A 27,576-nucleotide genomic window follows, 5' to 3' on the forward strand; every position below is an offset into this window, starting at 1 on the left:
GCTTATCGTGCTTATCTACCTATACAAAAGCCAAGAGACAAAACTTTGACCCAATCACTGTCCCTGGATTCACTGCCTCATACTGAAGCCTCCTACCTTAGTGAATATTCGCCAAAGAACTTTTCTTTCATTTCTCACCATTACACAAGCCCCCACTGGAGGGCAGTAAATGTTTTTAGTGGGGAGAGTACCCTCCCTCCCAAGAAACCTGAGAGCTCAAAAATGTTTGTGGGCAAATTCTGTCCCACTGTACTCCAATCAAACAATGCTTCCCCCTTAGCATTGATTGATTTTCCAATGTTAAAACATCCCTGCGTTCCTGGAATAAGTCCCAGTTGGTAATGGCATATGACTCGCTATTGGATTCTGTTCACTAGTATTTTGTTGAAGATTTTTACATCTATTTTTATAAGAGATATTGGCCTGTAGTTTTCTTTTCTTGTATCTTCGTCTGGTTTGGATATCAGGGTTATGTTTGCTTCAGAGAATGAATTAGGGAATATTCCTTCCTTCTCTATCTTTTGGGAGAGTTTAAACAGTATTGGTGTCAGTTCTTCTCTAAATGTTTGGTAGAATTACCCAGTGAAGCCATCTGGTCCAGGACTTTGTTGTTGTTGTTGTTCGGAGGTTTTCGATCACTGATTTGATCTCTTCACATTTTATGGGCCTGTTGCAACTTTCTTTTTCTCTTGAGTCAGTTTGGTTAGGTTGTGTGCTTATAAGAATTTGTCCATTACATCTAGGTAATTCAGTTTGCTGCCATATAGTTGTTCATAATATTCTGTCATAATTCTCTTTGTTCTGTTGGGTCATTTTGTGTTTCCTCTTTTGTTTTTTATTTTGGTTATTTGCATCTTTTCTTTGTCAGTCTAGCTAGAGGTTATTGATCTTTTCAAAGAACCAACTTCTGGTTTTATTGATTGTCTCTATTGTTTTTCTGCGATTTTATTTACTTCTGCTCTGGTCTTTGTTATTTCCTTTCTTCTGGGTAAGTTTAGGCTTAGTTTGCTCTTCTCTTTCTAGTTCCTGGAGTTGTTGAGTTAGGCTGTTAATTTGAGATCTTTATTTGTAGCTTTTTGAGGAGCCGCATACTGTTTTCTACAATGGCTGTACCATTTTGCATTCCCACCAGCAGTGGATAAGGGTTCCAGTTTCCCCACATCCTTGTCAACATTTGTGATTTCCTATTTTTTCTATCTTAGCCATCCTAGTGGGAATGAAATGGTAGCTCATTGTGGTTTTGATTTGCATCTATCTGATGGCTAATTACACTGAGCATCTTTTCATGTGTCTGGTGACCGTTTGAATGTCCTCTTTGGCGAAATGTCTGTTCAAGTCCTTTGCCTATTTTATAATTGGTTTACTTGTTTTTTTGTTGTTAAGTTTTCAAAGTTTTATTTATATACTGGTTATTAGATTCTTGTCAGATATATGGTTTCTAAAGATATTCTCCCAGTCGGTAGCTTGTCTTTTCACTTTTTTTGTAAAGTCTTTTGATGAACAAAAGTTTTTAATTTTTATGAGGTCCCATTTATTTATTATTATCTTTTGCTATTTATATCCCATTCCTTTTTAATTTGTCAATAGGTAGAACAAAAATGATAATCATGAGGAAACTGCAAAGTTTACAGCTTAGCGATACTTGCTAGCCCACTATTTTTTCAAACTGGGTTGCACTTCTTCGTTGGGTTATAAAATAGTAGTTTACAATCAGCATTTTAAAGACATTAGAATAGAAAAGATCAGAGAACATGGCACATAGTAAAGGTAAGCTTTGTTGCACAGTTTTGTTTCAGTTATACATATGAATATGTAATATATAAAATGTGTTTCTTACTTTGTGTCACAGTGAAAAGTTTGAAAGCCACCGTCTTGGCCTATGATTCTTAACTACTTCTGGACTGGAAGCTGGCTGGAATCCTGCATAGGTTTCTGCCTTCAGCTTCTATCATACCTGGTAGTCAGATTCACTAAACTTCCCCTCATTCTTCCAGATGATGGAATCTTGGTAGAACAATCGGCTCCTCTTGGCTCAGATGGGCAGTTTCATACCTGAGGACCTCTACATTGGTGGACAGTCTTGTTCACCTCACTTCTGCCGAGCCTCAGAGTACTCCTCCTGAGTACTCCCCCAGAGGCAGAATTTGTTGTGAAATGACCTTAAAATACAAGTTGCACTAGGGCAAAATCTAGCCTGAAGACAAGTTTTGTTTGGTCTACACATTGCTTTTAAATACTTTTTAATTGTTTGCTTCTACTAACATATCAGTAGCTCTCACATAAAAATCCAAATTTCTGAACCTTTTTTTGTGGTTTGCTAGTAGCAGGCCTGCATATTCACATGGCAGCATTTAGCTGAAGCCCTTTAGATTTGAAGGGTGCGTGCTCTCCAGTTTGCTACAGTCCTTCCCTTCCCTGGCCTCCCCCAGCTGCTTCACTTATTTATACTACTTGCCTGACCTCTACTAGGTGGTTGCCTTTGTCATACGTGCCCTACAAAATGTGGAGGTGGAGCTGGACTGGGGATAAAAGAATTTTACCCCCCTCCACTTAGCTAAAGGGTAGAGTAGAAGTCATTTTATTTAGTGCCTATCAGGAACCAGGCCCTCAGGGCATTGCTTTTGTTTTTTGTTTTTCCATATTTTATCCTTTTTTGCAGTGTCTCTGACCTTTTATTAAGTATATCACTATTGTTTGTCATTGTAAGCTTTTTTATATTGTTTGATTTATCACCGTATGTACATATTAGAATATCAGATATTATGCAATGACTTTGAAAACTGTTCACAGTATATTATTATATGAGAAAAGCAAGTTGTAGTTTCATGAATATTATACAATCCCATTTCTATAAAAACAAAATAACTCCTATATGTAGGATTTCGTCTTTTAGAGCAGAGATCGGGCTAAATTATAAATACTTAGCCTTTGTGGACCATATGGTCTCTGTCACAGCTCCTTACCTCTGCATTATAGTGCAGACACAGCCACAGCCAGTACATGAACAAAGGCACATACCTCTGCCTGCATGCACGTCATAGTCAGTTGACCCTTGTTTTAAAGTCTTTAAGGACACAGAATCTTCTGTTTCTGAGATTTAGGGAAATATGTCATCTTGAAATAGGATAAGTTAGAAACAAGAGGCCTATCAAAAGATCATTCTAGGTTTGCTGCCCTGAATATGTTCTCATATGGTAGAGAATTGCTTCAGGATGGCTAGTCTCATATCTGTGTCTCTTTCTGTCAGACACAGGGCCAGGACCTCAGCACAATTTCACCAGCAGTCATCTTTGAATCAATGTTCCGGAATTCAGATGATACAGCAATTCAGGAAGATCCTCAACAGACAGGTTTGCTATACAGCCTCTCTTCCTGCTCAAATCTCAGCCCTGGGAAGGGGAATTCACACTTGCTGAAACACTGAATGACAGGCATAATGAAATACTCTTTCAGTTAGCTTAAATGAAGTGGGCTTTCTGTGAAGGGTCAGGAAAGTATAGGCCTTTCAGTTCAATTACATCTTTTGCTTTACTTCCCTCAGCTCCTGAAGAAGAGAGTCTCTTTTTCAAGAAGCCACTGTGTTTTAATGCTCTTATTGGCTTTAAAAAATGGAAGAAGCTATAATCTCTTTCTTCTTCTGATGTGGTGCCCTGTTCTGAGTGGAAAGGAACCACAAACCAAGCTTCAGATGTATAAATCATTTTGTATTTGAATGAAAATTTGTTCCTATAGCTTCTTCACAATGGTCAGAAAGTCTGTTCACTGGTCATGCCAAAAAAAAGAATGTCTAGTCTCTTTTCCAGAAAAGCCTTGGGCTTTTTTCTATGATTAGACCTAGACTTGGTCTTCGCATTTAGAAAATGAAATTGATGGTAAAGCTTGGTGCTTTGACCAGAGGTGTCATTAAACGAAAAGCAGAAAGAGAGCCTGCTAGAAAAGAAGAAATTGGCCCTAAGGGACTTCAGATGTCTTTTATGTAGCCCATAATGACTGTGTTTTTGTGGCTCATATAAGGCTTGGGACATGTATATATACTTCTATTTCTTTTTCTTGCCAGCTGCCTTGATCGAAAGTTTTAATGGTGATCCAGAGTCAGTCAGTGATGTTCCACCATCCACAGGAAATTCAGCATCTTTATCTCTTCCACTTGTACTGCAGCCTGGCATCTCCGAGCCACCCCAGCCTCTACTACCAGCCTCAGTGCCATCTGCTCCTCCGCCTGCTTCCTCCCTAGGAACTGGTTCCCAGCAAGCTGCATTTGGCACCCCCCCTGCTGTGTTACAACCTCCAGAAGTGCCTGTTCCCCACAGCACACAGTTTGCTGCTAATCATCAAGAGTTTCTTCCACACCCCCATACACCGCAGCCCATCGTACCAGGACTTTCTGTTGTTGCTGGGGCTTCTACATCAGCAGCGGCGGTGGCGGCAACAGCTGTGGCAGCACCCCCACCACCACAAAGTACTACTGAGCCCCTGCCAACCATGGTCCAGACTCTGCCCCTGGGTGCCAACTCTGTCCTAACTAATAATCCCACTATAACCATCACCCCAACTCCCAACACAGCTATTTTGCAGTCCAGCCTAATGATGGGAGAACAGAACCTACAGTGGTTATTAAATGGTGCCACCAGTTCACCGCAAAACCAAGAACAAAATGTAAGTATTATGTATAAATGTATACATAGTAAGTGTGGTGAAGTGTATTTACAAAGATGACATGATCAGGGACTTTCATTTCAGAAAAGGAAATGGTTATCATACCTGCCCCGAAACATGTACCATATTTTTACGCAAATAATTCGCACCTTCTACATTTGTTTGCCAACTGCACCCTCCCCCTGCGAGGTATTTTCATAAGCTCTGCTATGCCAATTTTTTTTACATGTTGCTGTAAAAAAAAAAAATTAGCATAGTGCGCTTATGAAAATACCTTGCTGGGGGAGGGTGCGGTTGGCAATCAAAACGTAGAAGGCACGTGTTATTTGCATAAATATACAGTGAGTTTATCTCTAGTCATTTTCCCTATTGTTGAGTAGTATGCTGTCGTCACTGCCTATAATAGGGAGGCAGAGAAACAATCATCATGTTTACCTAGTAGTAAATACTTGAACAAATACTCCAGTTGTAGTCCACTCCCGTCATGTAGTACAGGAAAGCAGTCAGCAAACTCCAGAGACCCAAGAGTGCTTCAGGAACGCTGGTTGTCTCTGAGGCAGAGCCAGACTGATGGGAGTAACTAATGTGGCCCAGTCAGATGGAACCAGACTGCAGTGGCCAAGTCAGAGAAATAATCTATGCTCACAGAGCCCACTATAGAACCATTTTCTAAGAAAGTGTTTGGTCTTGATGACGAAGGAAATGACTTGGTCATTCAAGTAAATAGATTTGAGAGCCTAGGATTTGCCAGATACCATGCTGGAGACTCTGGGGAACGCAGAAAAATGAAAAACATGATCTCTTTTTCATAAAAACTTACATTCTAATTAAAGAGGCTAAAATGCCTCAAAGAAAGTTTTAATAATAATGATAGTAATTATATTAAAAAAACCAACAATAGCTATTATTTACTGAGCCTTTAGTATGTATCATGCACTGCACTAACTAAGCACTTTTTAATGCATTATCTCATTTAATTCACAACAATCTTAGGAGGTAGGTACGATTTTGCCTATGGATTGCTGAGGCCCAGAGAGGTTAAAGTGACTAGCCCAAGGTTACATAGCTCATAAGTAGCAAAGCTGGGGTTTGGGCATACGCAGCCTAACTCCAGGGCCTACGCTCTTGGCTACTACATTGTGCTGCCAGATGAGGGGTTTAGATACTAAGGACTTGTTAGAGGGTGGCCAACTAGGTCAGGTGAGCCTTGAGGTACGGGTAGAAATTAGATGGAGAAAAGGATGTTCTAGGTAGGAGAATGCGTAGCTGGATGTATGACAATATCAAACAAACTAGAAAGGTAGTTTAGAGCGAAACAATGAGAGGCCTTGAATTCTAGAAATAGGGTGCCAGCTACCTCTGGAAATAACTTATCTCCATTTTTGGATAGCCAGAGTCATTGCAAAGGTCTTTCCAGTGTTACGGCCCAGTCTTCCTCCCTGTAGTTTTTATCCGTTACTTCTATATCTCCCCAGGGGAGCTTCATGGAACAAGTGTTATTCCCTTTCACGCAATTCATTTTCTTGTATTTAAATGTGATTCTCATTTCTCTATCATTATTTTACAGTGTCATCTCCTATAACTTAGCCAGAAGCTTTCACTTTCCTCCCAGACCCATCTTAGAGGCACTTTTTTTTTTTCTTAAAAGGATGAAAGACAAAGTACCTTTAAGATTAGACTTAAAGGAAGCAGAAACCCTTTAGCCAATTTAACAGAAAGTGTAATAAAATGATAAAGGTGATTTTATGGGCACGACTTTATAGTCCTACTTAGTAATAATATCAACAGCTAATGTTTATTGAATGCTCACTATGTGCCAAGTGCTCTATGGGCATCATCTCATTTAATCCTTGCAAGGGTCCTTTGGGAGGTTCTTTGGTTTTCATCCTCATTTTTACAGGTGGGGAAACTGAGGCTGTAGGAAGTTTACATAACTTGCCTGAAGTCAACAACTAATAAGTGGCAGAACTTGGACTTGAATCCAGGTGTGGCAGACTCCAGAGCCCACCCTTTAGCCTTATCCTGTGCAGCTTGCAGCACACTGCCCAGGCCTTCTGTAGCAAGGGGCCGGACGGTGGCAGCTCTGGCTGTGCGAGGAAGCCCTAGCCTGTCCTTAGCGTGCAGCTTAATTCCTGAGGGGGATGAAGAACTGTCCAGCCTTCATAAGTAGTATTGAGGGGTGGGGGGATGGAGAGCATGGAGGGGAAGCTAGCCCTGGGCTCCCTCTGAGAAGACATCACTTGAGAAAAGCAACCTTGGAAGAGCCTCTGGGCACAGAGAACCTACTGGAACAGGCAGCTGAGGAGGCAGCCAAGTAGTAGGGTACAGAGCTGGCTGCATTGTCAGCACTGAATGTCAAACAGTGCAGTGACCTCATGTCAGAACACAAACAAAACATCATTCAGGACAAAAATTCCTGGGCACTGAGGGATTTCTGTCCTATTGAGTGACCATTACAACTGGGTAGGCTTCAGGTCCTTGGAAAAAAACAAACCAAACCTGTTGCTGTCAAGTCGATTCCAACTCATAGCGACCCTACGGACAGAGTAGAACTGCCCTATAAGATTTCTGAGGAGCAGTTGTTGGATTCAAACTGCCAAACTTTTGGTTAGCAGCCAAGCTCTTAACCACTGCGCCACCAGGTCCTTGGAGATCTGCCATATTTGAGTGGCCGTAAATGTAATTTTCTTTTCTTTTTTTTCAGCAGCAAGCACCTAAAGTTGAGAAGGTGTTTTTCACCACTGCAGTTCCAGTAGCCAGTAGCACAGGTATGTAACTCTGTATTAGCTTTAACAGAAAGTGAGCTCTCTGGGCCCTTGAGGCATGAGTTAATTATTCCTTCTCCCCAGTTTTTAAAACTTTAAAAATCTTTAAGCAGCATCAATTAAATTTTTCACATTATATTGTTTATTTATTAGAGTATTTCATAGTCCCACAACTATTGGAAGTTAGAGTACTTATGATACAAATACCACATTTAACATTTCTTTAACTGGTAGCAGTTATTTCCCTTACAGATACAGCTTCTAAATGCAGCCAGAAAACAGTTTGAATCACAATTAATGCTAAAGAGGGCTTGTTAATTCACTGGGCTCTTTTCTAATTACAATGATGAAGAAATAGCACCGGGGTCAGAGACTGAAACAGCACTGAGAGGTCCTTTTATGCAAACCCTTTATTTTACAGGTTAAGAAACTGAGGCCTGGAAAGATTAAATGACTCCCCCAGGGTCACAGAGTGAATTGTGGCAGAGCCAAAGCTCTAGTTCTCAGGCCTCCTAACTCCCACTCCCTTCTTCTGTCCGTTAGTCTCTCAAGCTCTGCTGAGACACAAAACCTGGCTGATTTCAGAGAGTGTGTGTGCACAACACACATGCACAGAAGAGAGAATGCACACACATGAGGCTGGCTAAGTAAAAGGGAGATTTACTGACACCTAGTATGTGTCACAGAGTCCCTGAGTGGCACAAACGGTGAAACGCTCAACTACTGACTGAAAGGTTGGCAGTTCGAACCCACCAGAGATATTTGGAAGAAAGGCCTGGCTCTGTGCTTCCAAAAGTTCACGGCCTTGAAAACCCTATGGAACACAGTTCTACTCTGCAATACGTGGGGTTGCCATGAGTTGGAATCGACTCAACAGCAACTGGTTAAGGTCCCTGGGTGGCACAAACAGTTTGCACTTGGCTAACGTAAAGGTTGGTGGTTCAAACCCACTCAGCAATGCCACTGAAGAAAGGCCTGGTGATCTGCTTCTGTAAAAGTTACAGCCAGCAAAACCCTATGGAGCAGTTCTACTTTGTAACACGTGGGAATCGATTCAGCGGGTTTGGGCAGGGGCAGATTATCCAATAAGCAAGGTAAGCACAGGCTTACTTGTGCATACTTACTAATCTGGGTCATCCGCCCCGTCAGAGATTGTAAATTTGAAAAGAGGCTTTGATTCTATAGGAAGGTGCCGTGGGGTTGGGAGAAAAACAGATGCCAGCCATACCTAGAAGCAGAATCTTTGATGTGGTGAAAAAATGTGAAATTGTTCACTACAGATGATTAGGTTAGCAAGATAAGCACCATGCTTACCTTGCTTATTGGATAATCCACCCGTGGGTTTAGGTCGTTGTTGTTTTTTTGTTCATTTGGTTTTTTTGGTACTGTGTGTCAGCCATTGGGGCTACAAAGATGAGTAAGCTGTCAAGAGTCTCTGGGGCAGTCAGTATGAACACGTCCTGTGCAGTGTGGAGAGTGGTGTGGAAGGAACCAGTAGCACTGTGGACATTGACCAGGACGCTCACATGCTGGCTGCACTCAGGCAAGCCCTCTGCGCAAGCCGACAGGGAAGCACCAGTGGAGGCATCAGGAGAGGAGGGGAGTGGGCTAGGTCTTGACGGATGAAAGGAAGTTCTCCAGGAGAGCAGAAGTGTCTAGGTAGTTTATGGAGAAGGAAGAACCCCCAGGCCCAGAGGTATAAGGAATGTGTCAGGAAAGGGGAGACATCTGCTGTAGCTGGTATGGGGGAGAATGACAGGAAATGAAGCTGGAAACGCAGGGTGCATCTAGTTTGTGTGTGTGGCTTTCTAAGGAGAGGGAGCTTGGAGGGGATGTGGAGTATCAGAGACTTTTTACCTAAGAAGTAAAACAGGGTCCGATTTATAGCAGAACAAAGCCTGGCACATGGCACCCACCCTTCCCACCATTCCTGCCTTCGTGGCATTCAGCCCTCACCTAGCCTCTGACCCCATCCCTCATGCCCCTGCCCTGCCGCCACTTGAAGAGCAGTCTCTCTCGCCTCTTTCGCAGGGAGCTCTGTACAGCAGATTGGCCTCAGTGTTCCTGTGATCATCATCAAACAAGAGGAGGCGTGTCAGTGTCAGTGTGCATGCCGGGACTCTGCTAAGGAGCGGGCTTCCAGCAGGAGAAAAGGCTGTGCTTCCCCACCCCTACCAGAGCCCAGCCCCCAGCCTCCTGATGGGCCCTGCCTGCAGCTACCACCACAGACTTTTTCCACACTCTCTGCCCCACTCTCGTCATCCTCCCCTCTACCCTCTTCCCATGAGCAAAACAGACAAGCAGAGACTCCTTCAGACCCTCAAACGGAAACATTAAGTGCCATGGATATGTCAGAGTTTCTGTCCCTCCAGAGCCTGGACACCCCGTCCAATCTGATTCCCATTGAAGCACTACTGCAGGGGGAGGAGGAGATGGGCCTGACCAGCAGCTTCTCCAAGTGAAGGGCCCATATGTGCTCACCCCCAGGAAAAGAGGGTGAGCAGAAGGCACAGGCGTGATGCCTACCATCTTGGGTCAGAAATTGGAAGAATGAAGAAATCTATTGTTTGAAATTCTCACCTTTCAGACGTATTTTCTTTATTCACATCCCAGGAGGATCCATCTTAAGGAACTGATCTTTGGGAAAAAAAACAAAACAAAACAAAAAAACAACAAAAAAAAAGCTAAGTTATAAATGAACTGTTTGGCTGCACTGTATGTCACTTTTGCTTATTGTCATGTGAACATGGAAATTAAGGTTACTCGTATGCATAAAAATTCTAAATGAAAGGGTGTGGTTTCCATCAATCTGATCTTGCCCATCACTTGCACTGGGGTCTTTGTGGTTTGGGCAGTAGAATTCAGTGTGCTGGGTGTTGCTCCTCCCTGTGTGTCTTTGGAATCTGAGGCTAACACTTTCTCAGAAGGCCAGACCTTCGCTCCATCAGAGAGGGAAGTGGCAGAGGCAGGTTAGACAGCTGTGAGTTGGACAGGAGTTGGGCGAGATGGTTTTGTTGTTTGCGCTTGGTGTCTGTGGACTTCAGGGTGGATAGTGCAGGGCTCAGCCTGCAGCCAGCCTCAGCACAATGGGCAGCTGAAAGCCTGGCCCGTGGTCTGTGGGGATGATTTGCTTCTGCAGCGGTCCTGGGTAAGTTGGGGACTGCTGTCTGCCGATGACGTGTGTGCAGAGCAGGCTCTAGCAACATTATCACAATCTTTGCCTCCCTGGTTCTTTCTATCTCTCGGTTGCCAGGGCTTGCAGATTGCAATGAACTTTCTTTGGGGAACATCCCTGTTTTGTCCTGGAGTGGACATGTGGCTTATGGCCAGGACTGGTCAGTGGTCTGCCTTCCCTTGAACTCTGTTTGCTTCCTCAGAGCAGAAGGTCTGCATTTTGCTGATCAGGAGAAGGTGCAGATTTAAGGGAGTTTGTATAAGGTGGCATGTAATTGGCAGGCCAGGTGTCTGGTTCCAGGTTCTATCTAGGTTTTTGGTTGCCCCCTCCCATCTTTACCCCTTACCTGTCTGGATTTTGCATACAGCCTAGTACAGTGCAAACAAGGATGTGACTTGCTCAATTTAGTCATATGATTGCTAAACAAAAAAAAAAAAACAAAAACCTCCACAAAACGATGATCTTCTACTCAGGGTAAAACAAAACAAAAAATTCCCCTTCCACCAAAAAGCCTGAAATGTTGCAATAAGTTATCTCATTTGGAATGTTTCATTAAGTTGTGTTATAGGGAAAGAAAAATGTTTTTTTGATTTGTGTATAGAATTATATCCATCTGTCTGCCTTTGGTTCCAAGTCATTGCCTATTAAAATAAAACAGAAAATACACTCCACACTAAAATTAAAATGGAAGGCTTCCCTCAAGTGGCTATATTAACATAGTCATGAGTGTTTCAACAAAGAATCCCTACGCTCACCAAGCTCAGAGGCTAGGCATGGCCCTGGAATAGGCCTCTGCCTCCCGAGAGCCCTTTCCCTGCCTTGAGCAGGGGGCAGGATTCAACAAACAGGATTGCTCTTCCGAGTCAGTGATGTCAGGCAGAAAGCAATCATCACTTTGCCTTTCTTTTCCACTCTGTAATGTAAAGAGATCTGCATTGTCACTCTCCTATTCTCTGAGCCATTATTCAGGGACTGCTAAGACAGTATCCAGAGCAGATCATTTACCTTGGAGCCAGAGGCCCTGCCTTTAGCCAGGATAGTCAAGGATGGACTTGGACAAGAGGGCCGTGGTGGTAAATGTTGTTACTGCCACGAGGAGAAATGGGCTTAACTACAAGCACCTGATTTCTCATTCCAGCAGTCTAGTCAGGAGAATTGATTTCTTTTTGATCTTCTGCACTCTCCTTCCCAAAAGGCTGGTGGGTTCTGGTGACCTCAGCAGAAGCTGAGAAGGCAGGAGGAATCTTCTATTACTATAGTGGGTTAATTCTCCTATAAAAGCAACTGCTGAGCATGGGTTGACGTAGGGTCCTTGCTGTTTTTTCTACAACTGCTGAGAAGGAGCAGTGTGGTGAGAGCCGCAAGTCAGCTTGTATTGGAGGTTAGTAGTGACCTCCTCACATAACAGCCCTGTGGTCACCTGGGTTTCTGGTTCCCTGGGAGCTGAGGTGGGCAGTAGGAGCCCAGAGAAGGCCATTTGAAGCTGCCCATAGTTTAAATATTGTTTCTTCCTGGTTGGCCAGGGCTGTGCTTATGTTGGCCCCCAACCAGGTCAGTAGCTTTTTCACTCTCCAAAGATTGGGAGTGATAAAGAAGCATCTCGAAACAGTGTTTTTCTAGTTGAAGAAGTTGAAGTATCTGCCTTTTGAGGGTGACTCTAGAAGGGGCACTATCAGGTCCAGTCAGCTTTTGAAAAATCAGGAATGTGCGTAACCTGATCGTGAGTGGTTGTGAGCAGTCTTTCCCTTTTTTCCCGCCTTCCACAAGCCTGGCCTCTAGTGCCAAGGACCTTGGAGAAGAGAAGGCCCCTGGCTAAGCTGGAGCCAGGAAGAGCCTTCCTGGAGAATGTGGTTTCCCAAATCCGGAAATGAATCTAGAGTGCGGTGAGGGTCCGCAGACTTCTAGCAGGTGAAATCAAGCCTTCGTTTCTTTCCATGGTAACCTTAACCACTTTCACCCTATAGATTTCTGTTTACAGCCTCCACTAGCATCTCCAGTTAAACTGCCTCTCTAAAGGGTGCTAGTCAGCACGAGGGGTTGGAGTTCATGGGCTTAGGAAGTGGTAAGGAAACTTTGGCTGGCACCGCCAAGCTGCCTTAGTGAATGGCACTTCCCAGGTAGTGGGTGAAGTGTTGAGGGAAAGTGGCCTGACCTTTCCTGGCAGGGCCTGGCTTCCTCACAGCCAGTCTCATGAGGCATCACTAGTTTGGTGACAGGAGTTGAGGTCATTTATTGAATTCCACCCCACTTCAGAAGGAGATTATGGTACAAACCCCAGGAAGGGCCTTAAGGTGTGAAGACCTCTCTGGGTATAAGGCAAGGGACTTCTCTTCACCACCCCTGGGAGAGTCAGTAGATTAGAGAGTTTTGTTTTCAGGGTCAAGGCAGTGGACTGATGGGGATAATGGAGGGGGGTGGGTTTTCCTGAGAGAATTTGTATAATGCTGAATGTGTCCAGAGGGATGAGTTTGCAGAAACTCATGTTGGTATATTAAAGAAATAATAAAATAAAAAAGCACTTTAGGTTATTTTATCTTTAACCCAATTGCTGCAATTTCTTTTGTGTATATATACATATATATATATATATATATATATGTATATATATATACTTTCCACAAAGTTTTATTTTTTGCTCAGAATAAAAAGTTAAATTGAGGTGTGAAAAGAAAAGCACTTACCCTTGGTGCAATATGTGTAGCTTGATGGTCGTTGTCCCATGTGGCCCTGGCCTGGCCACCATTTTAACGTTTGATCAGCCCTGTACCATGAAGCTGTCTATAGGGAAACACTATTATGCATTCTCTGCAACTGTTCAATCTATGCAAGCCTTCCGCCTGTGGCCCGAGGACGCCCCCTCAGGCTCTCTGAAGAACTGCTGCGGGTCCTGTTTTCTTCTGCTGACTGTTGAGGCCCTTTTCAACACTTCTTCTTGGTCCCTTGCCGTCTTTCCCCTCTTCACCATAACCAGGTGACACCTGAAAGGAAGGAACAGGTTGTTCCAAGGCAGAAACCTGACACCTTTTAGACTCTGTTTGTAATCACATCCATTGTCCTTATTCTTACAGACTTCTCCAGTCTCTGAAACCATTGATTTGTGCAACTGCAACAATATTGCTGAAGAGTTTACAATTTTTCTATACCACCAATCAGAAATATGTTTGGGGAGATAGTGTGAGGGGGGCAACATGAGCCATTTCCATACTGCTCCATATACTGCTTGTTGGCTCTTTAAGCAAAAAGGCCTCCAACCTTCATTAAATCCAGTAAACAAAGCTGTCAATAATCTGGTTTATCAACTTTCTTCCCCACCCCCTCTCCCACCTCCCCCCATTTTATCTTCCATTCTAAGGCTAATATAGAGAAGTTTTAAAATACACTTCAGCCAAAGTAGAAAGATTCCCATAGATCCAATATTATGCAAATAATTCTGTTGTAACATTGTTAAGAAATCACCCTTTCCGTAATGATTGGAGTGGGGAGACAGCAAAACTGAATCATGCATATTTCTGATTGGTCAGTCAGTATAGCCTGTTTCGTCTTGCATATTTTTGCCGGGGGAGAAGGAAAGAGTCCTGTTTTTCTTCTCATGCCCTTTGGGGAAGCTGATGATCAGTCTGGGCATTTCTGTTTCTCCTGTTCAAGAGAGGGCTTCTCAGTCTGCACTAAAAAATGCAAATTAAACTGGATCTTTATGTCATTGTGTACATAGTACAAGCTTTTTTACTGGAAGCGAGGTTTAAAACAACACACTGCCCTTTTGGTGGTGTGCCTGCTGGGCCAAAAATTGGGTAATAATGTAGTCACTTTCTCAGCTCAGTGCAGTTTCTACTCTTTTTCTTACGGGAAAATTTTTCATAAAATCTTTTTTCACCAAACCTAGGGGTGTTTTTTGCAGTATCCTTGTAGTGGTGCCAAGCCAGAGGCTTCTCTTGCCCCTTCACCTGTGTTCTCAGGCCTCCCAAAGGTTCTGTTTGACCCGATAGTCTACATCCTTTGTTGTGTTTTGGAGATGTGGGGGGAGTGGGGGTCGGGGGTCCAGGGTGGCTGTTCCCTTTCTCTGTGAACTCTTCCTCGTCCTTGTTTGGGGAAGGTGGCTGGACATAGATCTTTGCTGAATCTCTGGCTCAGATCTTCTAGCCAGGAAAGGCAAGAGCCCCCGAGAGCCTTCTTTTTTGACACACACTAGTCACTGGCCAATGATCTAGGTGACAGTTTTTTAAATCCCAAATAGTTTTATTTGAATTATGTAATAGTCTATCAAATTTATTTAAGTGTGAAACATGGGAACAACGGACTTCCACTGAGCGATATGAAAACGTTACAGGTTCAGTACTTCCAAAGGAAGAAACCTCCAAACCCAAAAAAGAGTAAACATGAATTTGTATTTTTGAAGAATGTGAAATAATGGTGTTTGCTTAATTGCTCATTTTGTATAAACTTAATATTGTACTTTAAAATATCTGCTAAGAAGTGAAAATTTAACTTTTTGGAATTGAAAAAGCAATATTAAATACTAATGAAATCCTAATTAAATGCTTATTTAAATCTGGTAGTATCTGTGGCATTTCTTCCCAGCCCTGCCCACTGCTGACAGTTTTTCAACCACTTACCCCTCCCCAGCCATCGAGTCTTGGAGAGGAGTCAGAAAGGAAAAGGTCGGTCACCAAGAGAGTCTGCAGGTTTCCTTTTAATCAAGGCTCTGCTGAAGATTTTTTTATGGGGCTAGGAGCCCCCAAAGCATGAAATGGACATTAACACCACCTAATTCCCCCAAAGCAGACCAGATCATGCTGGCGAGCACTGCTGGTCTGCCCACATTCCGGTAATCAGACTGGGTATTCGTTGGCTACATTTCAAAGCACAGCACCGCCTTCAGCCAGGATGAAGTGGGAGTGAACCCAGCTGTTAGCAGAGCTGCCACCCCAGGCTGAAAGCCAAGTGACAGCCACTGCCAGTGAAGACGACCCTTTATTGAAGGGAGTTGTTCAGAGTCCAGCTACCAGCCCCAGGGAGGGAGAGAGATCAGGATGCCCGGCTCGGGGACGGTCAAGGCTCCGTAGCTCCATCACCAGCATCCTTTGGAAAGCCACCTCTGGCAGAGACAGCTGGCTGGGAGGGCGCTCCGGGTTTGGCTGAGACGTTCTGGTTGGAACAGAAAGGAAGAAAGTGAGGCTGGGAGGAAAGGCCTTGGATTAGGCCCTGCAAGGGTACGGCCACTTTGCATTTGGGTAACAACTTTTTCAAAGCCTCTCGCCCAAATAAAAGGTTAGAGGCAGGGCGGTGGAGACACTGTTGCACCCTCCAGGGAGAGCTAGGGCTTAGCAAATCCAGCCAGTCGGCAGACCCCACCCCCTAGGCCCAGCCCGGGGTGGGCACTGACCCCGCCACCAGCCGGCTCCGGGCGCCGGCGGCCCAGCTGCCGCAGCATCTCCTCGCAGGCGGCGATGGTGTCCAGGAGCTGCCGCTGCCGCTGCTCCACCGCGTCCAGCAGCTGCTGGGCGCGCTCATCCCGGGCCGGTTGCGGGGGTGGCCTCCCGCCGATCCCCAGCCCCGCCTTCCCGCGGTCCACGCCGGCAGACTCCCTGCCCGGGAGAGAGGTAGAGACAGTCAGGGCCCGCGCTTGCGCGGGGTCCAAGCCCCTTCCCCCCGCCCTGACGGACCCTCTCTCACCCCCGTGACCAGTCTGAGCCTGGGCCCCATTCCATCTCCGCCTGTGCGGCCCGACCACCGCCCCCGTTTCGGTCGTCCCCCTCCCCAGAGCTGCTCTAGGGCTCCGCAAAGCTGCGCCCCGCCCCGTCCCCACCGGTCTCCTTCAATCCTCCTGGGGGTCGCGGTCCCTTTAAGGTGCCCGGCGCGGAGGCGGGGCCGAGCCTCCCGGACCGGAAGTTGGATGGTTGCGTCACTTCCTCCCGGAAGTAGGCCTCGGCGGATGTCTCCGTGCAGGGGGCTGAGGGCCGCGGTGGCTGCCAGTGTGGGTTTGAGTGAGGGCTCGGCGGGCTCCGCCCGGAGCGGCCGCCTCCTTCGCCCGCCGAGCACCTCTCCGGTGGCGCCGGGGGCCCGGCTGTTGCGGCTCCCAGGGAGCGGGGCCGTGCGAGCCGCGAGCTCCGAGTGCGCCGGCTGGACCGAGACGCTGCGGGCCGCCGTGGCCGAGCTGCGCGCCGGCGCCGTAGTGGCCGTGCCCACCGACACGCTGTACGGCCTCGCTTGCTCGGCGAGTTGCTCAGCGGCACTGGGAGATGTGTACCGCCTCAAGGGCCGCAGCGAGGCCAAGCCGTTGGCCGTATGCCTGGGTCGCGTGGCCGACGTCTACAGGTGAGGCCGCCCCGACCCGGCCCCGCTGGGGGCGGCACCGCGGGAGGGGCTTCCGGTGACAGGCTTGGGAGACTGAGGCGCTGAGAGCGGGAGGGGCCTGTCCAAACTCACCCAGGAATCCGGAACTGGAAATATGTATTGAGCGTTTAGCGTATGCCAGGCCCTGAACTAGATGCTGGGACAGAGCGATGAATGAAACAGGCAGAATCCCTGTTCTCTTGATGCTTTTCTGTTAAGAAGGAGAGTCGCATGGTAAAAAAGGAAACAAACACGGTAACTTAACAGGGAGTGCCCTGAAGAAAATAAGACACGGAGCGTGATGAGCTCCTGTTGTAGCCCCTGAGATGGAAGTTCTAGATTCTGATCAGGTTCTCAGGAAGGTGAATCTGGGAGACAGACAGATCCCATTGCAGGCCGCAAGGATCCCTTTCTTTGTCTGCCTGAAGACCAGTGGTGGCCTTTCATTTATCGATGGAGTTACGCTTGTTTGTTTCGCAGGTACTGCCATGTGAGAGTCCCTGAGGAGCTCCTGAAAGACCTTTTGCCAGGACCAGTGACCCTGGTGATGGAACGCTCGGAAGAGCTGAACAGGGATCTGAACCCCTTCACTCCTGTGAGTCAGATTTTTTATTGTTGTGTGTGTCCCCAGACTCCTGGCCATTAGGATCCAGGCCAGACCCATTCCCCACCCCTTCCAACCTTTCTGATGGTCATTTTTTCTCTTGTCTCATAGCTTGTAGGCATCCGGATTCCTGACCATGCCTTCATGCAGGACTTGGCCCAGGTGTTTGGGGGACCTCTTGCACTCACCAGTGCCAACGTCAGCTCTCAGACCAGTTCTCTGAATGTCAAGGTGAGAGTTACCCAGTCTTCCAGAAATATCATCAGGCCAAACACTTTCCTCTGAACCAGTGGACTAACTGCTTAGCAGGGAGAGTTGCCCTTTTGGTCTAATGGTGAGAAGTCTGCCCAGCTGGCAGTGGGTAGGGGTTGGGGGAATCAGAATTAAAGAATCTTGGAAAGGTTTTTTTATAAAGTTTGAGAAACCAAGGGGAGAGTTTGTGTTTTCTTTCTCCGTCTTTATGATGTTCCTGGGTGGTGCAAATGGTTGCTGCTAACCAAAAGGGCGGAAATTTGAGTTCACCCAGAGGCTCCTTGATAGAAAGGCTTGGTGACCTACTTCTGAAAAGTCTGCCACTGAAAACTCTATGGAACACAGTTCTACTCTACGTGGGCTTGCCATGAGTTGGAATTGATTTGATAGCAACTGGTTTCTGTTTTTTAATCTTCATAATAATAGGAAAGATTATGATAAGTAAAATCGTTGTTTTCCACCTTTTGTGGGGGTAACAGTTGTTGAATACAGAGTTAGTGTGAAAACACTGTGAGGGTGGCGTCTGATCTCCTCTAACTTCACAGCGGGGAAGGAGAATCGATATCAGCAGCCTCAGGCTGATTCCTATGAGGCAGAGCTCAGACATGCCTCCTCCTTCCGCTGTCTTTACCAATTCTGACACCAACTGTCCCTCCCACAGCACTCTCTACTCTGTTCTGGGTTCGATAATTCAGCAAGTATTACAGAGCTCTTTTAGCTCTGCCAGTAAGTGCCCAGAGGCACTCCACTCCACCAGTAAGCCTGAGCCCAAAGACACTCAGCTTTCTTGCTCTGTGGGCTGGGAAGCCCACCATACCGTCTCCTGCTGCTGGTCTCCTGCCACCGTTTCTCTGCCATCACTTCCCACCGTCTTCAGTGTTAAGGCTCTCTCTCTCTTGGTCTCTTGGTTCCAGAAGCTTCTCAGCACAGGGATTCCAAGGCCAGAGGACACACTCTGCTCTTGGTTCTCCTTCCTTAGTGGTGGTAAGATCCTCTCTTCCCTGCCTCTGGAATGGCTCATTTCACACCAGCGGGATGGCAAAACTGACCAGTCCCCTAGGTGGGCCACGATTTCCCAATCTGCACAGCCCCACCCAATCACTTGGGTGGGAGTTACAACACCGTGGCAAGAAAGGCCACATAAAAGCAGTCCATCACACTGCAGCTAGACTATTAACTATTGTAACAGTGTTGTGAAGAGTGTGAGAAAGTTAAAGATCTGAGAACTTAAATCATTTGTCCCAGGTTATACAGCCACTAAGAGGCAGACTCTGATTTGTACTCAATTTGTGACTGCTGTCCTTGTTCTCTCATCTCTACCACAAGCCAGGTTGAAGAAAGTATCATTCTATTCTAGTCTTGGATGCATTGTTTAGAATAAATGAGCACACACAGAAGTTTTTATTTTTCTTCTTACTAAATTTAAAGGTAGAACACAGTAAGAAGATGAGGTTTTCCGTGCCCTACACCTCCCCAGCTGAAGCAGTACGTGGAATTTCTCCCTGGCACAGTAAGATTTTCTTTAGGCTCTGTTGTTAGGTCCCGTCAAGTCGATTTTTGGCTTATATCGACCCCATGTGACAGAGTAGAGCCGTCCCATAGGATTTTCTAGGCTGTAATCTTTACAGCAGCAGATCGCCATGTCTTTCTCCCAGGGAGCCACTGGCTGGGTTCGCACGGTTAGCAGCCAAGCACTTACCCATTACACCACCAGGGCTCCTCGTTTAGGCTCTAGACAGGTGTTATTTGGGGCTGTCACCCAGGGGGCTCCAAATCTCATAGGAGGCAGTGCCTTGGGTGCTAATGCAGTGTTCTTAGCCCTAACTAAATGTGTTCCCATCCTCAGCTTAAAGGAAGATGCCTACTGTTTTTAAATTTTGCAGCTTTTATTTTATGAACCCTGCATGTAGTATGACATCATTGTAGATGCTAGGGGTCATGTCCATGCTCCTCCTTTTCTTCTCAGGAGTTCCAGGACCTATGGCCTCAGCTGTCCCTGGTCATTGATGGGGGGCCTATTGGGGATGGCCAAAGCCCTGAGTATCGCCTCGGCTCAACTGTGGTCGACTTATCTGTGCCTGGAAGGTTTGGCATCATTCGTCCAGGCTGGTGAGTCTCTCTCCTGTGGCATGGGAATAGAAAACAAGCCTTAAGAGAATGAAGGTTGTCACTGCTGTCTATCCCTGAGCTGGGGGGCAGGTTTGGAGAAGCGGTGGGTGCAGTGGGACTAAGTTTGCTGGGTTCTGGCTTTTTTGGGATTCAGAAAGCTTCCTGAGGGTTTGATGAACAGAGCCGAGTAAAACCAGTGAGTTTAAAGGTTGCTGATCACCGCACCCTGGTGGGCTCACAGCTTTGAGAAGTCAGTCTGTAACTCTCCTCTGTTTCCTCCTCAGTGCCCTGGAAAGTACTACGGCCATCCTCCAACAGAAGTATGGGCTGCTGCCCTCAGATGGTACCTGCTCATGAACTGGGGTGGGGGAGGGGGACGAAGGACTTGTGTGGACACTGTGTGTCTGTCCACTGGCAGTTGGCAAGGCCTCATCTGCAGAGGCTGCTGGGGCTGCGTCACTAGCCTGACCCCTTTGAGCAGAATGTCTTTCTGAACACTGTAGACCCAGCCTCAGAAGCTATTGGTTTAGCTTCATACCTGGGGAGAAAAAAAAAAAACCGTTGTTGCTGTCGAGTTGATTCCAACTCATAGCAACCCTATAGGACAGAGTAGAACTGCCCCATAGGGTTTCCAAGGAGCAGCTGATGGATTTGAGCTGCCGACCTTTTGGTTAGCAGCCAAGCTCTTAAATCACTACGCCACCAGGGCTCCAACTTTATTCCTGGGGAGAAGGTTATATTTATTATCATTAATTTTATGTTTCAGTCAAAAACTGAAAAATAGATTAAGAATGTTTGTAGAGCGGCTTTGTTTTGTTTTTTTTTTTTTTTTTAAGTGATTTAATAAGATTTGAAATCTAGTGAGAGCCGCCTCCTTGGTGATTGGTGGCTTTTAAGGTCCAAAGCAGCTAGATGTGCCGGTGCTGTTTATAAGTCTCAAGTGACCAAAGACATGGATTTGACCTCCTGAAGCTGGAACCAGGTTAAGATAAAGATGTAGAGCGCAGGCCATACACTGTTTCCTCTGAACCAGGGGGCTGGTGGTGCAATGTAATTGCCTGCCAGGGAGAGTCACTCTTTTGGTCTAATGTGGGAAGTCTGCTCAGCTGGCAGGGGAAGGGGGGGGGGATCCAAATTCAAGAATGTTGGAAAACAAGTTTCTGCCGTGTTTTTCAGCCAGTAATTTTTTTTTTTATTTATTTATTCATCTTTATTTAAATGCAATATTTACTCCACAGCCTTTTATCTGTATATGTATACCAAGTATGAAGCATAATTATTGTTGGGCATTTGAACTTCGTTTTTTTTGTTAATATAAAACAATACTGCTGTTAAACATTGTAAATGGTTTATTTTTCTTTTGTGTTATCCTCTTAGGGTAGGATTATTGGGTCAAAATATATGAATGTTTTTATGGCTGTTGATACATATTAGCCTTTAAAAGAACTGAATCAAGTTACATTGCCATCAGCGGTGTGTGAGAATTGCTGCTTCCCCTACCCTTACCGTAATTTTACTGTTTTTCAAATTGTGTACATGTGAAATGATGCCTCGGTGTGATTACCTTTGTTAAATACTGCAGGTCAGCATCCAGCCCTTTTCACCTGTCCCTGCCGGTCTTAGTTTCAACTAATCTGCAAGTGTGGCCAGGTCGGCCCCTCCATCCAGTGGGGTTTAGCGTTAGGGACCCGGCTGGAGCTACGTGTCTTTTTGTGGTGACCACTAGGGTCCACTTCCTCCTTATCCACTTGTGTCTCAGTTACCGGAATTGGGATTCAGTTTTGAGTACATAAAGTTCTTAGTACAGTGGTTTACAGTGCACTTATTTTCAAGTAGATCTTAAGAATCTTGCCATGGTGTTGCTGGGGTCTGCTATAACAAGGGTCCCCCCCATTAGCATATTAGTTTATTTGTGTATAAATACTGGTCGTTAAGTATTCCCTCTAGAAGTCTTGTTTAAACTAGTAGTTTCTTAAGCAACCCCATTCTTCACTGTGCTAACAGTGTTACCCCCCCAGCTCACACCTCAGTTTGTTGTGAAATCTGACTGAGGGGTCAGAATTAGTGAGGTCTTGGAGAGTGCAGAAGGAGTGCTTACTTGAGAACCCCACTTCGTTTTAATACAACTCATAATAGCACTGAAAATGACTAGTGAGTAGGCCTTGTTCAGTTTAGGCAGCTAAAGGAAGGCGGATATCCTAGTCTCCGTGGAGCTAACTGTTCATCTGGGAAAATGTAGGCTCCAGAGCACAGAGGTATTTTCTTAGAGCACTGGGTAAAACTGAAGAAGAAACTTCTAGCTGTGCCCAGGCACTAACTACAAGGCCACACCAATTAGGGAAAGCTTTAGAACAGGAACTGCTCCTTGGTCAAGTTTTCCCCCAACACCTAGCACATAGCAAGGAGTTCAGTTACTGTGTGTGGAATGTGTGAATGCTTTGGATTATCATTTTCTGATAATGGGGTTCAGGAATCTATTGGGAGAGCCTAAACCTAGAATTTCTCTTTAGAAAATCTCAAATATGGTTCTGTAACTTAGACTGGATGTGGGAAGGAGGTCTGAACAGAGGACACAGACTAGCAGAAGGGAGCAGGGTGCATGCTAGCCCAGAACCCTAACACCCTTCCAGGAGCAGTGACTGTGGGTGGCTCCACTGTACAACACCAGCCTCTGCAGAGTACAAAGCTAGAAGGGATTATTTTGAAGTGCACTAACAACTGGAGCTGGGCTCTGGGCTGAGTCCAGTCACCTGTCAGACTACCGTTGCCTCTGTGGACCACCGCTGCGTTTCCTGTCACTGTAGACAACCCCAGCACCACTTGCCTCAGGAACAGGCTCTGTTCTACATGGGCTCAGGCTCAGTGGCCCACCCAGAAGGACCCAGCTGCTGACTTGGAGATGAGTGCCCACACCCTGTCAGCTGAGCCCCACATTATGACATCTTCCAGTGAGGCTGGGACCTCATGCCCCTGTTGGCAGGCCCTTCACATCAGCCACTGCTCCTTCTCTTTGATGAAGTGCTCTGCCCAGCGGCGGGTCAGCTCCAGATACAGGCTGGGCTGGTGAGGCAGGTAGTCCAAATAGAGGCGCGTTGGTGTCTTCTTGGGAATAGCCTTCTCAATCTGGGTGCCCTCGTGCCACTCATTGAAAGAGGTGATGGAGACGATCTCCGGCCTCACTGTCAGGGCCGCCTGTAGGGCTGTCTCATAGTACTTGCCATTGACCCTGTTCCGCGTGTTGTGGTTGTTCCAGGGCCGGATGCTGGTATCAATGTAGCCAGGCCCCACGCTGGGAATGAACATAAGGTTGTTGGCATCACAAAAGTTCTTCACAGCTTTCCAGTTCTGATGGGAGGAGCCGAAGGAGAAACCATTGGAGGCAAAGTAGGTGTACATGCCATCAAAGCCGGCAGCCAGGATGTCATGGGTGTGCCCCTCCTCCACCAGCAGCGCTATGAAGACCCCATCATAGGGGGTATTGCGAATTGAGTGGGGCCCACTTGGTGTCAGGAGATGGGCCCATGCCTCAGAGGATGTCAGGTATGAGTCGTAGATATAAAAGAGTGGAAGGCTTTTACCCATGCTGTTCTTATAGCGGTAAAATGCACCATGGGAGCCATACCTGAGGAGCAGGAGGAAGAAGAGCCTGAGTTGGCAGCCTAGGATCAGCAGAGCCAGCACAGCTATAGGGCCAGCCATGGGTGAGCTCTTTCCTGATGTCCACAGCACAAATCAGGGTCCAGCCAGTCTCCAGAGTTGGACTTTTCATACCTCTAAGTGAGAACCTGGTTCCCCTCCCTCCCGGCTCTGTCATTCATTTATTCAAGTCTCATTTCCCTACCCTAGGTCAAGCCACCACCATCTTCATCTGGACAGCACAGTAGCTGCCTAACTGGTCTCCAGCATCCTCTCCTGCCTCCCTGTAATCCATTCCTTGACAAGTGTAAACCAGATCTGCCCCTTACCATCACCTTCAAGGCCCCACCTACTTGATCTGGCCCTGCCTATATCCACTGCTGTTGTTCTTCCACCCATCTCTGCACTCCAGCTACACTGGCCTTTCCATTCCATTTTCACACCAACCCCTTTTCACCTCTGCCTGAAATATTCTGCTTGGCCCCAGATCTTTGCAGAGCTGACTCTTCATTCAGGTATTAGCTCAACTGTCATCTAAGCAAGGCTCACCTGACCACCCATTCTAAAGTAGCTACTTGGACATACACTTAACAGCCTGCTTTATTTTTTCATGTTGGGTGCTGTCAAGTTGATTCCAACTCTTAGTGACCCCATGTGACAGAGTAGAACTGCCCCATAGAGTTTTCTTGGCTATAATCTTCACAGAAGCAGATGACCAGATCTTCCTCCCGCAGAGCTGCTGGGTAAGTTCAAACTGACAAAATTGGTTAACAGCCGAATGCTTAACCGTTGTGCCACCCAGGCTCCTTTTTTCATAGTATAGAATTTTAATTACTGACTGCTCCACTGTACTCCCAACACACACTAGAATGTTGTTGTTAGGTGCTGTCAAGTCAGTTCCGACTCAGTGACCCTATGTACAACAGAATGAAACACTGCCCGGTCCTGCACCATCCCCACAATCATTGTTATACTTGAGCCCATTGTGTCAGTCCATCTCATTGAGAATGTTTACCCTATGTAAACTCTATGAAATCAGAAACCTTGTTAGTCCTATCCATTCCTGTGTAACTGGGGCTTAGGGCAGTACCTGGAAGGCACTCAATATTTTTGGAGTGAATGAATGATATGTGCCAGGTACTGTGCAGGCCACTTTCACATAGCTTAACTCGTAACTCTCAGGACCGAGGTTAAGAAGCTTGCCTCTGATCATAGATTGGAAGCTGCAGAACTGGAATTCAAACCCAGGTTGCCTGACTCCAAGCCCAGCACACTCACTATAAAACAGCTGCTGAGAACGCAGGTATTCTGCCCTTTGTCTCTTGGCCTGCCCCTTCAAGCCTGACCCCAACTCCATTTTGATCCCTACCAAAATCCCAGACCCCAGAGCCACCTTACGTGTCAATGATGTACTTGATGTTGTCATGAAGAGTGATGTCATCCCGGCCCTTGTAGGGCTGGATGTGGAAGGCAACCTGCCACAAACAGAGGAGTTACTGGTCAGGGGCCATCTGTCCAGGGGCCACGTTCCTGACTGACTGTAGACACCAACCTATAAGACCCAGGCTGTAACCATAGCTTGGATGAGAGCCTGAGTTCAGGCAGGGGCCTGGCAATGGTGGCCACAAAAGAAAGGCAGCAACTGCCCAGGCCAAAAAAGGGACCACCAAGCCCTAGCCTTTGGGTTGAGACTTTGCCCACCTCCCACAGAAGGGCATCTGGAGATTATCCTGATGGGCTGTTGCAAGATGGCTAATGGGTTTCATTCTATGTGTCAGCTCCAAGTGATTAGCACTAGCTGCCCGAAACAATGGAAAGAGGAAGCTGAAACTGTGTCAATGGGAAAATGTGCTACTATGTGTTAAACATGTCAGTGACAGTCTCAGTAACAGGGAGTAGGGTTTCTCTTATTTTTCTTCCTTTACTATAGAAGATGGGAATGACTTATTTGATTGGTACATTTGGGGAAAATAACGGGACACACTTAGCTCAGCTGTGTCTTTCCTGTTGAAAGTTAATCCGCCTGCCAAGAGCACATTGTGCCATACTTGAGGCCCAGCACTGCCTCCCACCAGGAAGGTGAGTCTAAATTAAACATTAAGTTTGGAGTTCATTTTTCAGGCCCATTTGACTCTTGCACTAATCTCCAACCTACCCTCTATCATTAATAAAATTATATTTGTTCTCCAGTTTGTCCTATATTTGGTTTTATTACTTTTTCTCATTATTCAAGAAAATAAAGAGTGACATAGGCACTATTTGTTAGGACCCTCCCTCAACACCACACTTGCTAGGTAAGTACTTGTCATTCCTGGGCTACTGCCAGGAACTTCTGTAGAGGTGCTAACCCTGTGGGCAGAGGAGGGGCCATCATGAGAATAGGCTAGAAAGCACGTGACCTCTTGGAGACTCACCTGGATGTTGTACTGATGGGCGGTGTCCAGAATGGCAGGCACCAGGTCATCGGAGGGTTCACCGTTATCATCAGCCATGCCAGGTGGGTACCAAGACAGGACCAGGACACCTGAAACACAACACAGAGGCTACCTCAGAAACACAGAGGCTACTTCAGAAACACAGAGGCCCCCCTCAACAGAGATTATTCCTTCCTCTCTCAGAAACCATCTGCAACTGCAAAACGAAGGTTGCTAAAAACCGAGAGCAAGGCTCCTGCCGGATTCACTTCCTGCAGATAAGATTCCAGAGCAACGCGCCCGGCGCTGTCCACGCCGGCAGTGCTGAAGCGCAGCTGCTGCGAGAACTGTACCGTACCAGGCCGGGAAGGAGCTGGGCTCTCGAGTGCATAAGTAGAAAAAAGGGAAACGGGTAGACAATGGCACACCCACCTGGAAGCCACAGCCCTACCTCTAGAGAAGAGGGACACCACTGAGGTTCCACAGGGAGAAGGGCCCTGAGTAGAGGTCATCTTAATGCTTCTCCTGGGAAGTAACATTTGGCTCGACTCCTCTCTAGAGTGTAAAAGCCTGAGGGATGCCCCAGGTCTTGTCTATGTATAGTTTGCACCCCTGCCTCTGGCATTCAGTGGTTGGTTGGTTTGGTTTTCCTCACAAACTATCTCCAGATAAACAGAAATGTACTGCAAAATCCAGTAGAATTCTGTGGCAAAATTTTAAACAAGCATCACACCCCCCAACCCCGCAAAAAAAAAAGAAAAAAAAACCTGCAAAGGGGGCTCCCAGGGACCTCTTTTCCAGCCCGGTACTTGAAAAGCTCCTGGGCCCCTACACTGCAAACAGAGCAGGGTCCATCATGCAATGTGGGCAAACTTTCCTTTCTGCAGCCCGAAAAAATAGGAAGGGCTGCTGCTCTACCCTTACCTGGTGTGAAGGCAGAGACCATCCCAGGTGCTAGTCCTCTGCACCCCACGCTCCTGAGAGGCCAGGACACCCAGGCCTGACTTCCCCTTCCAAACCTACAAGCCTAACAGACACGAAGACTGCCTCCCTCTCCTACCTGTCTGGGACAGCTCTGGCGCAAACTCCTTCCACTGATCCTCCCAGCACCTCTGCCTTGTGGAAGCGTCCTCGAGTTGTGGAGGGTCAGAAGGACCGAGGTGGGGAGGGTCTGACTGCAAGAAAGTGGGGACGGTGTCGAGTGGTGGGCTCAGGATGAGAGTGGAAGGGAAGGGGCAAGAAACCAGGCTGCAAGGTGAGTGGGGCCAAAGGCCCAGCGGGAGTTGGGGTTGTGAGAACAAAGACGGTCGAGGCTGGGAGACAGGGCCATCTGGGACGGGGAACTCACCGATGGCGGCTTCCCTAAGCTGGGTCATGTGCTCCCGCAGCACGTCGGGGTCCCGGGAGCTGTAGGGCCCCAGCTCCGGGTAAAAGCTGGAGCCCAAGTCGTCGGGCGGGATGTGGCGGCCACGGGGGTAGCTGGCCGAGATCTTGGGGTCCCAGTGAGGCACCATGACATGGTCCCAGTGAATGTAGTGGCCCTCGCGCCGCGGGCTCCCGTACCACGAGTAGTAAAAGGCGTGCAGGTCCGAGTAGACGCGCAAACTCTGCCCAGGGGCGGGCTCAGCCTCC

General features: G+C 46.8%; 4 protein-coding genes across 7 annotated transcripts in view; 2 read left to right on the top strand and 2 right to left on the bottom strand.

Annotated features, from left to right (window-relative positions):
* The window catches only part of MTF1 (metal regulatory transcription factor 1), a 46,026-nt gene extending 34,975 nt beyond the window's left edge, over positions 1-11,051 (top strand). For 2 of the 3 annotated variants that reach the window (XM_004371923.3, XM_023727219.1), the window contains exons 8-11: positions 3,248-3,350; positions 4,058-4,656; positions 7,361-7,424; positions 9,453-11,051. In XM_004371923.3, the coding sequence (XP_004371980.1) occupies positions 3,248-3,350; positions 4,058-4,656; positions 7,361-7,424; positions 9,453-9,883 (1,197 nt within the window). In that variant the 3' untranslated portion in view covers positions 9,884-11,051. Of the gene's footprint in view, positions 1-3,247; positions 3,351-4,057; positions 4,657-7,360; positions 8,172-9,452 lie in introns of those variants that run through there. The other variant, XM_023727220.1, reaches the window with a different exon arrangement.
* Positions 11,052-15,266: 4,215 nt separating this feature from the next.
* Positions 15,267-16,554, bottom strand: CUNH1orf122 (chromosome unknown C1orf122 homolog). Its single transcript, XM_004371924.2, has 3 exons — positions 16,270-16,554; positions 15,980-16,181; positions 15,267-15,741 (listed from the first exon to the last, which is right to left on the bottom strand). Exons 1-3 carry the CDS (start codon positions 16,302-16,304, stop codon positions 15,646-15,648), a joined length of 333 nt encoding a protein of 110 aa, XP_004371981.1. The 5' UTR covers positions 16,305-16,554; the 3' UTR covers positions 15,267-15,645.
* On the top strand, positions 16,425-22,761 carry YRDC (yrdC N6-threonylcarbamoyltransferase domain containing). Of its 2 annotated transcripts, XM_004372089.2 has the most exons (5): positions 16,425-16,911; positions 17,410-17,524; positions 17,645-17,764; positions 19,752-19,894; positions 20,179-22,761. In XM_004372089.2, exons 1-5 carry the CDS (start codon positions 16,490-16,492, stop codon positions 20,249-20,251), a joined length of 873 nt encoding a protein of 290 aa, XP_004372146.2. In that variant the 5' UTR covers positions 16,425-16,489; the 3' UTR covers positions 20,252-22,761. The 2 variants fall into 2 exon arrangements, with proteins under 2 accessions (XP_004372146.2, XP_023582989.1); XM_023727221.1 differs by lacking the exons at positions 19,752-19,894; positions 20,179-22,761 and adding an exon at positions 19,214-19,433.
* A 118-nt stretch (positions 22,762-22,879) lies between these two features.
* Positions 22,880-27,576, bottom strand: part of MANEAL (mannosidase endo-alpha like) — a 4,977-nt gene continuing 280 nt past the window's right edge. Inside the window, 4 exon segments of the mRNA XM_023727021.1 lie at positions 22,880-23,516; positions 24,929-25,005; positions 25,945-26,054; positions 27,293-27,576. The exon segment at positions 27,293-27,576 is cut by the window's right edge and continues 86 nt beyond it. Coding sequence (XP_023582789.1) covers positions 22,880-23,516; positions 24,929-25,005; positions 25,945-26,054; positions 27,293-27,576 — 1,108 coding nt within the window.

Source organism: Trichechus manatus, unplaced genomic scaffold, assembly GCF_000243295.1.
Source record: "Trichechus manatus latirostris isolate Lorelei unplaced genomic scaffold, TriManLat1.0 scaffold00015, whole genome shotgun sequence".
Classification (NCBI taxonomy): Eukaryota; Metazoa; Chordata; class Mammalia; order Sirenia; family Trichechidae; genus Trichechus; species Trichechus manatus.